General features: G+C 38.5%; 1 protein-coding gene across 3 annotated transcripts in view; it reads right to left on the reverse strand.

The window, feature by feature from the left end:
• The window catches only part of LOC144971576 (amyloid beta precursor protein binding family B member 2-like), a 133,777-nt gene that overhangs the window by 56,427 nt on the left and 64,850 nt on the right, over positions 1-12,500 (reverse strand). For all 3 annotated transcript variants that reach the window (XR_013645158.1, XM_078912620.1, XM_078912619.1), the window contains 2 exons: positions 4,543-5,074; positions 772-918 (listed from right to left, as the gene is read on the reverse strand). Coding sequence is in view for 2 of the 3 variants with exons in the window: in XM_078912620.1 (XP_078768746.1) it covers positions 772-918; positions 4,543-5,074 (679 nt within the window). In the remaining variant the exon portion in view is untranslated. The remainder of the gene's footprint in view (positions 1-771; positions 919-4,542; positions 5,075-12,500) is intronic.

The raw sequence follows: 12,500 nt of genomic DNA on the forward strand, positions 1-12,500 counted from the left end.
AAAAAAAAAAAAAAAAAAAAAAAAAAAAAACAAAAACCCCCCCCCCCCAAAAAAAAAAACAAAAAAAAATCCGACGGGGCTTCTTAAAATTAGGCCAAAAAAACTCGCTGAAGCCCCATGTTTAGGTACTTGACCAACGAACATCGGATCGATATTTGTAGACGAGTTTCTGACCAAATTTAAATCAAAGTTGTGTGCATTTTTCTTGATATTTGCAATGCAATGGTATTTCAAATTCCCATCCCAAAGCAAGGCTTTTCCTATAGATAGTATCGTTTGGCTAAGAGCTCACAAAATTGCCATCCGGAAGTAAAACGGACCAACACACAAAACTATGTGTAACCTTAAACGTTTATAGTCTGGTCAATACGAGAAGGCAAAAAAAAAACAAAGAAAAAAAGAAAAAAAAAAAAATAATAAAAAAGGCCGGAGTGACGTCAACTTCGATCTATCTATATATAATATAACGTTTCATTTTCTGAACACGGCCAAACCAAGTGCAGTTTTGTCGACTATGACTAAACACCTTTTAAAACTTTTGCCCATAAACTCTTTAAAATCAATTGATTAAAAAAGACGAAATAGAACTTGTCAGAAAGCTTAAACCCGAGACTTTTTTACCGTTAATCATTAGTTGGCAAGTTGGGAATCAATCAAATTCATCGACAGTATGAAGAAGTAAGAGCTGTCTACCGACATAAATTTTAAGAAAGTTTTTTGGGTCATCGACGGCAGTTAGTTATTCTTTCGTTTTTCAGTAATCAATCTTACTTTTCATTTTCTTGTTGTTCATTGGGATTTTCTCCATCTCCATTCGATTTGGTCGTTGCTTTCTTATTATCATCGTAATCATCACTCTCTTTATCATCTTCGTCATCGTCTTCCCTTCTTAGTTCTCCGTTTTCTTGAGCAGCATCTCTGAAAAACAAAGAAAGATTTAAAGATGTTGTGACATTCAGTTAGGGAAGTTTTGCTTATAATCCCAGAACAGCAAGCTTTTTGGCTATTTTTTTCCCGCCGATAATATCATATTAAGTTCGGACTGGGGTGGGGAGGGGCAGAGACCGTTCTGCTGAATCAATGAGTTATATACTAATCCAAGAGAACTGCCGTTGCTAAGGCAACACTTTTTGAAAGAAATATGATACGGTGTTCCATTATCAATTTTAGCAGTTCCGTGTGTTAAATATCAGTCGATTGGGTTGTCAATAACAATCTCTCTCTCTCTCTCTCTCTCTCTCTCTCTCTCTCTCTCCCCCCCCCCCCTCCTCTCTTCCTCTCTCTCCTCTCTCTCTATCTATCTATCTATCTATCTATCTATCTATCTATTCTATCTATCTATCTATCTATCTATCTATCTATATACCTATCTATTTCTTTATTTCTCCTCGGACCTCCTAGCGAGAGACAGACAATAGAAAAAAGAGAACTGATTTTATAAAACATAGAAAAAAGTACTTAATACATTCTTGAACCACTGCTCCCTCCCTACTTCACAAACCGAAGAGACCCAATGAGACAGCTGGGTCGAGGTCAAATTTTGTTCGGATTCCAGATACTATTATGCTATGCAAGTCTGCAATGGTAAGTAACTCATAATTTTTGTGTAATTTTGACCTGGGGTGAATATACTATACCTTGTTAACGAAGAACCTGGCTCTCATTATCCATTTACCCCCAGAATGGAGCGTTTCTGGTAAACCTTGATGAATAATAAGGATATTGTGTAACATAATATACTAGCCAAAATCCAAACGACCAAGAGGAGACGAAAACAATAAATAAGGCTGATTTACTGTCACGTGTTCTTTTCATTGTCGTAACGTAGATAGTCGTTACATGAATGATCCGTAAAAGTTCTCAATATTCGTCACCCACCAACCCATTTTCTTCATTGCCCACTCCAATCTCCGAGCATCGTAAAAGTTCTCAATATTCGTCACCCACCAACCCATTTTCTTCATTGCCCACTCCAATCTCCGGAGCATCGTAAAAGTTCTCAATATTCGTCACCCACCAACCCATTTTCTTCATTGCCCACTCCAATCTCTGCGTAATGATTTCATCAACAATTACTGTTCATATCAAATTTGGCACCATTCGAAGGTGTTTGGACTTATCTACACCCACACAAACAAATTATACTGTGGTCCATTCAGAAAATTAGACTTGATATAATATGATATACATACTCGCCAACAACCCTGAAGCATAGAAAAATTGCCTCATACCTAAACTGGCAAATTTTATTTTTTTAAATATTTTTCTTCAAAATTTAAAAGCAAAAGGGAAGGGCAATTTATTTGCTTAAAAACAGTAGGCTACTTTCGGTATCTCCGCTAAAATCAAATACTTCATTATTACTTATACTGTAATGACAGATCAAAAACGAGTCAAATGGTCAATAGATGGTTGCTGTAATTATGCATAATTCTACAAATTATTGAGGAAAAAAGAACAAGACAGAGAGAAAAATGTACTAAATATCCTTTTGAACCACTGCACTCTCTCTCCTCTCTCTCTCTCTCTCTCTCTCTCTCTCTCTCTCTCCTCTCTCTCTCTCTCTCTCTCTCTCTCTGTGTGTGTGTGTGTGCACTTTACTAAGCAATAATCGTGTCAAACGATTCTCACTATCCCACGACTAAGTAATCGAATAATGTATCCGATCATAGCGCATTCACTCACGTTGGTTTCCGATAAATAATATGCGTTAATGTCTGACCGTTTAACTGATCAAACAAGCAATATTAATTGGTAATCCAATAAATAGTCTATTAATATTATTAGTCTATTAATAATAGGTCCGGAAATGACAAAACCCAAACGGCGATTTCATTGTAGTGTAATGTCCTGGTCCAAAAGGGGTCCCTTGGAGTTTCTAATCAAATTGATTTAAGAGACCAAGAGAGTTGTTGAATAAATCTATTTGATCACATGTTGGTATAAAAAAAAAAAGAAAAAGAAAATAGAACAAAAAAAAATCGGGCTAAGCGAACTATTACTATTGATGTTAGGGCGACGCAGAAAATGATAGAAAATTGAGTGGGAAGGGGGAAGGATGGGAGCAAGAAAACGATAGGAGATAGATATTGCTATATTCAATAAGACAGCCAGACAGTAACACACCCCCCCCCCCACAAACACACAAAACACACACACACACACACACAATATATATATATATATATATATATATATATATATTATATATATATATATATACATATACGTACATTTCGGTAGATAGATAAATACATAGGCACAGACAGATAGATAGATATATAAAGATAAGAGGGGAAGAGAGAAGAGAGAGAGAGAAGAGGAGGAGAGAGAGAGAGAAGAGAGAGAGAGAGGACAAAAAAAATTTTTATAAAAAAAAAAAAAAAAAGAGAGAGAGAGAGAGAGAGAGAGAGAGAGAGATGAGAAGAGAGAAATAGAGAGAGAGAGAGAGAGAGAGAGAGAGAGAGAGAGAGAGCGTGTGTTCAAAGAAAAGCCGCCTGGCAGGTCTATTCTTTTTGGGGTCCACATTGTTCCCTGCAGCAAATGTATAATTTTAGCCATCGAGCACAGAAGTAGTGGCTTAAATTATAAAACTATTATAATCAGATTGATATTCAAGAAACTTGTCAACTTTCTTAAATTAAGGGTAATTCTATTACTACGTATTACCCTTTGATTCAAATGAAAGAAAATCTACTGGCGCGTAATGCTCGGTCCTTAATTTGACCTTTACCTTGGGAGTCGCCATCATTTGGCCGCCCTACCGAATTAATCAAAATTGATGGTTTAAAATATTCGTCTCGATCATTGTTCCACAATACTGTAGTACTAGTATGATAATAATTAAAAAGTAAGTTGATTTAACATTTAAAATTATATTTATATTTAAAAAAATATAATTCTTTATCTAAATTTGTCTTATGCGTCGATTTGATTTGCGTTATTTAAATTGTTGACTAATCTTTATAGTCACTGTCAATATCTTCATACATTCTATATTTTATTAAAAGAATAAATCAAAGTAAAAGGTAGTGTCCACGTGCTCTTATTATGTGAGAGTATTTCAACAGCGTGACTTCAACAGCGTGACTGTGTCCTCGCCTCTCACTCTTCACAGTACGTAGAATCGGTGTCTACGTTCGCTATGGCATTGTGCTCGGTCACTTGAAGTTGGGAATCGCTATCTGGCCGCCCTATTGCCAAATTCATTTGCGCGCACCTACAGATTATATAACCGGACCTATTTTGATCGATGACGTCGTTTCGATGTATCTTAACTTCCACAATACATAGTGTAATAAGTATAATAGATGAGTGCATGTAGTGCATGTTCGTAATAGCCTTTATTTCTCAGCAAACATTGCGCGTTCTTCACCAGTAACATTCCAAAGAAATATGGCTCCATGTTATCGCCAGGGAAAGGGAGATAAGGGATAGATGAAGAATTGCGAAGCATACTGAGTGAGGTGAAGCCGTCGAGATGCTTTTTATAAATGTGCACATTCATTTATTTTTAAACACAGGAGTCAACAACCCACTCACCTTGCTTGAGCCTGTTTTTCCAGCATCTCCAAGTATCCTAAAATGCCCTTCGACTTGCTCCAGGGAAGACCTCCAATACCGTAGTAGACATGGGGGTCGTCCCGATCACTCTTCTTCCTTTTACCATCGCTTTTCATCATGGCAGCGTCTTCCCCGGACTCCTCCCCAGAGCTCCTGCTGCTACTTTCGATGAGACAACTATTCCCATTATTACCTTTACCATTGTCGCCATCGTCGTCGATATCGTTATCGCCGTAAACGTAATCGTCGTCGTAATCGTCGTACTCGTCTGCCGAGTTGAGCTTGTGCAGAATCAGAGACCGATCCGGCGTTGTTGGAGTCGGCTCGCAGGACGAGTAGTCGCTGTAGTGATCGTTCGAGTCGGAGGCCAGAGACAACTTGTCTAGAGAGGCCGCTTCGTCGCCGTTTTTGTTACTGATGGTTTTGTTGTTGTTGGTGGACGTGGATAGAGACGTTGGTCGGTTCAGGAAATAGTTCGGATTGGAGAAGCTTGTGTAGATGGAATCCGGATCTGTGATAAAGACAAATAAAAGGAAAGAAGAAAACTTTGAAAAAGGATGTTTATAAAATTCAGCTGAAAGAAGGAACAAAGTTGACGTCACTCAGGTCTTTGTTATTATTTTTATAACACAGCCGGTTATTGATGAGTTCTCAGTAAATCATATCGATCAGACTATAAACGTTAAAGGTTCACACAGTTTGTGTGTTAGTACATATGTTAAATTTGGCTGGCGGGTGTCGTGAGTATTTTATCCAAACGCATTTCATCAATAACCACATTTTTGTTTTTCTAATGTCAAACACACGGAATGTCATGCTTATACACTTAAACACACAAACACACAGAGGGAGAGAGAGAGAGAAAGAGAGAGAGAGAGAGAGAGAGAGAGAGAGAGAGAGAGAGAGAGAGAAAGAAAGGAGGGGGGAAAAAAAGAGAAAATAGACATACAAACACACACACACACACACACACACACACATACACACGCACACCCAATAAGCCAAAAGAAAAATAAATGTTGAGCTTTCTAATCCCCCTCATATTTTTATCCTCCACTTAATTCCCTGGTTTTCCACTCCTTCTTCTCTCTCTTTGAGGAAAAAACCGAGAGAAAAATCCGGTTAGGTCTCCAATAATCCAAGCCATATTATTTCTTTATCCGACCACTGAACACGTTACGGATTATTTAGCGATCTGTATAACGTTCTCAAAACCCTGCACCAATTTCAGGTCAAGAAGGTGGGATGTTTGGATTGTCGAGACGATGATTCTAAATAATTTGATGCAATATTAGTTCATTTCTGATTGAAACCCAGTTGACATTAAATTACTATGAGCATGGGGAAATCTTTTCTATTCTATTTTCATTTTTACTTTTATTTCTATTCTTTCAAAGGTTCTGATTTCTTTATTTTTAATTGTAATACGTTTTTGCAATAATAAATAATAATAATAATAATAATAATATATAATAATAATAATAATAATAATAATATAAATAATAATAATAATAATAATAATAATAATAATAATAATAATAATATTTAAATGATTTCATTTGCCTTCCGTCTGCCTTATTTTAGTTCAATTTAACACTTGACAATCTGACGTCACGAATTTCTTTTGTAAACTTGATATCCTTAGGTTTATTTGAAGGTCTATATATAAGTCACACTTAAATACCGGACAATTTACGACGTCTGCGATAGATTTTACCTCACAATTTAATAAAGGACAATTTTAAATAATTGTGTTAGATTCCACGTTAAGCTTTGTATACACGCGGGAATGTTACATAATAGAGTGCCTGCCCATCCTTGTTCAATTTCATTTCACAAAACTGCGTAATATATCAGCAACTTTCATGTGTGGCTAATACAATGATTATCTATACATTTATCTGTTTGTTCTCGGGAGAAAATTATGTAGGATCGAGATCTTTATCCCCCAACGCCCACGTGCGTATCAATGCAAATCACCGAAGAGCTGGGGAATCGTGAACCCATGAAGAATTTAATAAAATAGTCCGACAAAGGCGAAGGCGAGAGAAATTAAAAAATAAGGCACGTGTGTGTGTTTGTTTGTTTATTTGTTTGTGTGGGATTTAAGTTTTTTGGCGCTGTCACACATCTAGGTCACTGGTCAGTGCCAGTAAAAAGGGGAAAAAAATGTGAAAGTAAAAAAAAAAACCACAACCCCCCCCCCCCCAAAAAAAAAAAAAAACAGAAAAAAAGAACAAAAACCCGAGAAAAGCTAAGATAAAGGGGAATGGTTTTAATAGGGAACATATATGAAGATTTTAAGAGCATGCTATCAGTGTACTTTGTTTGACTTCACCCGAAAGTCTCATCCAGGATTCCACAACGAGAAATATATTCTAATGCTTACATATCCTTTTATATCCAAAACAAGAAATATAACTGTAAGAGATTATTTACGAAGAATAAATATTTATTATCTCCCCCCCCCCCCCCAAAAAAAAAAAAATATATATATACATTTGGCAGTTTCACTTCCATGAAAGGACTCTGGCCAGGGCTAGGGCAAAACCAAATAATCTCAATCCAAGACAAGACAGAGAGCAAGTTGGAAAACAGAGAAAGGGAATTGGAAGTAGTGCCGCGCTGAGGACCGGACCGAGGACCGGTCCCACGGTCTTTTAGCTGTGAACCGTGGTCCAGTCCCAAAGAGGAAGACCGCCGGCGGTCCTCACTTCTTATCACCTTTCAACGGTCTCGCGCCATACTACTTCCCCAGCGATTCGTTGCCTATCTTCCACCAATCACCACCCATCCCACTTAATTAATCGCACCCACCCCCCTTTGCCATACACTAAACGACACAGACGACCATAGAGACAGACGACCACCTCCTTCCACTCCGCAAACCGCCCTTTCGTGTGTGAGATGGGGGGAACAGGAGGCGCACGCCTTGGACGATTCCATTATACGGGGTAAATTTCAAAATTTACTACACCATAATGATCGCAATGACAATGATCTATGATGAAGGCATGACCCCTCTTCTCTAATGGGTTATTGTTTGAAATGTATGTGACTACTAAAGATGTGTGTGTGTGTGTGTGTGTGTGTGTGTGTGTGTGTCGAACCTAGCAAGTTGCAAGTCTGATTTTTTTGTTTTCTTTTGTCCATCTCTTGTCGCCACTCCTTTCTATCGCATTGTTGTCATTTAAAATAATACAATAATATTAAAATTTCGTTTGGTGTTTTAACTAATCAAGTAATATGAGTTTCATTAGTTTCTTCCGTCCAAAAAAAACAGTTATAACGTCTGTATTTTTAAAAGGTCCAATAGAATATTTGGGGACCCCGATAGCTCAGTTGATAGAGCACTCTCTTTATACGCAAAGGGCCAGAGATCGATCCCGGGTGCAGTCGATTTTTTTCTGAATCCCTGTCTACTCAGCAATGAATGGGCAGCTGAGTTTGTTAGATCTGGCGAAAAGTCACCATCGACCCCTCTTATCGCCTCATCCACCCCCTCTTATTATAACTTCACGTCTCTCTCTTACTCTTCAATGCTCGCTGCCCTCTAATGTGTGTGTGTGTGGGGGGGGGGGGGGAGGAGGGGGGGGGGGTAGGAGTTGCGTGTGTGTATCAACGCCACGAACAACTCGATCAACGCCTTGGGCGATGCCATTATCTCCGTTAATGGGGATAAATTTCAAATTTTATTAAATTATCGAAGTAACAATGAAGTACGGTGAGCCAATAAAGAAGGCATCACCCCTCTTCTCTAATTAGGTTACAATTTGAAATGAGTGTGACTACTCCGTGTGTTTTACTCCTGTAGGCCACGGTTTTCATCGTGTAGCGGTCTTTAACGGTTCAAGAATGAACGGACCGGTCTAGAGACCGGTCCTTGCGGTCTTCATTTCCCAAGGACCGTAGGACCGTGGTCCTTAAGCTTGCCAAGGACCGCCCCGCACTAATTGGAAGACACAGCTAGTGGCCGTGTGTCTGTCTGTCTGTCTGTCTGTCTGTCTGTCTGTTTGATTGATTGTTTGTTTGCTTGCTTGCGTGTGCGTATGTTCTTGTGGGAGGGGTTGGTTGGATTCTTTAAAACGTTGACGTCAGACAACACATACATATTATGTAGTGCGCGCACATGTACATGTGGATGAATATGAGGCGGAGAATGAAAAAAAAAAGAGGAGTGGAAGGATATGAATGATAATGCTTATGACGGCGATGGTGAAGATGATATTAATTAGGAAGATAAGGAGGATGACGATGACGACGACGAGAATGGAACCGATAAGGTATGTTTCTAAAACATTCCATTCAGACTCCGTAATGATGCAATTCTCATATTTTGTGAGAAGGAAAGAAGAAGAAGAAGAAAAAAGGTGTCTTCACACAATATTACTGCTATTCATTGGACAGCGTGACTCAGCGGTACGGTCTTTGCTTCGTACCCAAAAGGTACCGAGTTCGACTACCCGCTTCGTTGTGTGGCCTTGAGCAAGTCACCTCGCCCTAGCTCAATTTGCGGCGCTGCACTGCGGCTTCCCTTAGAATAGACCCTAAAGACAAATTTCCCCTTCGGGATGAATAAAGGGAGTTTATTTATTTATTTATTTATTTATTTATTTATTATTATTATTATTATTATTATTATTATTATTATTATTATTATTATTATTATTATTATTATTATTATTATTATTATTTATTTATTTATTTATTTATTTATTTTAAATTCGCATTTCTTGTTACTGACTCAGTAAGTCGATTTAACGTTTTAAAGTTGCTTTAAATTAAAGTACGAGCATCGATTCGGTCCATTTAATCTAATCTCTTGACTAAATCGAAAACCCAACAAATTAATGAAATGAGAGAGAAAGAAAATCATAGCGATCAAATCACGTACCAATTGTCAATATTGTTCTTTCCTCAATTTGATTATTACTCGACAATCTGTCTAACATGTGAATATATTGATTCACAAAAGTGAGTGAGGCAGACACTTGTGTTGATAATAACAAGAAATAAAGTGATTAGAGAAGTGCCAGAAGACATAATAGAGAATAAAAAACCTTTACGGCGATAGCGTAATTTCCCATCGCCGCAAAAATTCAAAATTGAGCTTTGAGCTTTTATATAGCGCAATATCCACTAAACGTGCTCAAAGCGCTTTACAAGGGGTCCCTGGTCAACAGCAACATTTAACATTTAGGACGGGACGACATGACGCCTGTTAGGCGATATTTCATTTTTTTTTCGGACAGAGACAACGCTGTTAACGGCCAGGTACTCATTTTATACCTGAGTACGGTGAGAGAATGTGAGGACTCAACTATCCGAAAGCGAGTGTCATACCACTAGATCACATAGCCGCACTTCCCATCGCCGCAACGCTGTTTTTTTTTATTCTCTATTATGTCTTCTAACACTTCTCAACCCACTTTATTTCTTATCATTGTCTATGACTTGGGAGGAAAACAACAAAAGTATACTTTCCTCACAACTATCGTTTTAAAAAACCAGCTTTTAACCCTCTCCTTACCAACTGCAGGAAAATCGTCACATTCGTTACGATACAATGAGCATGTTTCTTAATCAGATTTGTTTTGTACATTACAACATTTTATGTCAAAACCTTTGTTTTATAAAGCTTTTTATGCTGCCCAAAAATGTGCATATCTAGTGTATGTACCTGCGTATTTCTAATGAATTTGAGTGTAAAAAGTCAAGTTCTATGATGGGTAGGTATAACATTTCTGGAATAATCATGAATATGGTCGGTAAGGAGAGAATTAACCACTAAAACGTGCTCATAGCACTTTACAAAGGGTCCCTAGCCAACAGCAACACTTAACACGTATCACGAGACATGGCTCCTGTTAAGCGATATTACATTTTTTCGGACAGAGACAAAGCTGTTAAAGACCAGGCACTTATTTAACACCTCTGCGTACGATTAGAGAATGTGCGTACAGAGCCTTTTACAAAGACTCATCTATGCGCCGACCAAAAAGCACTCGAACCTAGGACCTTCTGATCCGAAGGCGAGTGTCATACCACGAGACCGATAGCTGTACAACAAATTCTACTCCAAAAGTGTAGGGCCAAGAGAAGAAGATGAAAGGATGAGAGAAGTTTAAGAAGAAAAAAAAATTATATTGCAATAATGGGCGAAAAGAAGGCAAACCATGTTAGCCACATTGTCAAATAAAACAAAGCAATTTTGTCTGGCATTCACCGATTTTAACAACGATTATTTAAGCATTCATCGTTTCGTATTCAGAGTTAGCCCCACCATGTATTAACACGAAGATAAATATCGTACACGCCCACGGGCTTCTCAATGCAAATTACCCGTTCAGGGGGGATGTGAAATGAATAGGAATGATGAACGTTCAAAAAAAGTCGTCTAAAACCACACAAAGCAACCATCAAAACAATTCGCCAAGTGCCTGAAATGTGCCAAATCATCCCATTGCATCGATTCGTGAAGGAAGGGAAGCAGTGAGGAAACAAAATAAAACCATACATAACTAATATTATTTACTTTGGTATAAAAATAGTCTTCTTAAAGCATAATGAGGCCTATGGAACCTACCCCCCCCCCACACTACACCTCTTTTTTTCTTCTTTATTTTACACCTGAGTACGGTGAGAGAATGTGAGTAAAGAGCCTTTTCCAATGACTCAACTATGCGCCAAGCGAGGCTCGAACTCAGGACCTTCCGATCAATATTTTCTTTGACTAATATTTACTTTGGTATAAAAATAGTCTTCTTAAAGCACCATGAGGCCCATGGAACATACCCCCCCCCCCCCCCTCCCACACACACACACACACACACACACACACACACTACACCTCTTTTTTTCTTTTTTGTAACATGAAAAAGACAGTAGCGACTACTTGCCTGCATTCTGACAGGACATAGGACGTTACTCAACAGGACACCACCCCCCCCCCCCCCTCCCCCCGTCCCCATTACTAAGAAACAAAATGATTATTTATCGATGGACAAAGGGACATTGTGTCGTTTCGAAAACTTGAGCTTTTATATAGAGCAATATCCACTTAATATGCTCAAAGCGCTTTACAAGGGGTCCCTGACCAACAGCACAACAGCAACACGTAACAAGTAGAACGAGACATGACGCCTGCTCTGCGATATTACAATTATTCAGACAGAGACAACTCTATTAACGACCAGGTACTCATTTACACCTGAGTACAGTGAGAAAATGTGAGTAAATGACTCAATTATGCGCCGAGCGAGGCTCGAACTCAGGACCTTCCGATCCGAAAGCGAGTGTCGTACCACAAGACCACATAGCCGCGCAGTTTCGACAGTTACGTGGATTCGAAACGGGTGCGGTTTTGTGGGATTCGAATATTCTACGATCAGCTACCGTGAAATGAAAACCCCGTTAAATATCATTACTTTACAGATTTAAGACTACTAATCTGAGTAAGCTTCCCTTCTATCTAATGGAATCAAAGCTTTGCTTAGTCATAAAGGCCGTCCTTTTGGTAGAAGCCAGGGATTGAAAGGCATAGATGTTGTTGCAAAATCCGTCAGAGATTAAATATATATTACTTCAACTAACGAAACCTAACCCCCCCCCCCCCCCCCCCCCCCGAATGTCCATTACCCGGGGGATCAAATTAAAAAAACAACCTTTAGACGAACAAAAATATATAACGGGGGAATGGCGACAAGCAAATATGCCACGGCATGAATACAATGAATGATGCGCAATTTCGCTATATCTTTTGTAGACTACGCTCGCAGGGTATTGCGATAGAGACTAAAACAGACTCCTAATATCTATAAATAATTATACACACACTAACACTCACCCCCCCCCCCCCCCCACACACACACACACACACATACACATGCTCATTTAAAAAAAAAAAAACAATTTTTGTTAATGGGAGATTTTTTTCT

The sequence above is a fragment of the Berghia stephanieae genome, chromosome 4 (genome assembly GCF_034508935.2).
Source record: "Berghia stephanieae isolate SIO BIC M18660-M18661 chromosome 4, UCSD_Bste_1.3, whole genome shotgun sequence".
Classification (NCBI taxonomy): Eukaryota; Metazoa; Mollusca; class Gastropoda; order Nudibranchia; family Aeolidiidae; genus Berghia; species Berghia stephanieae.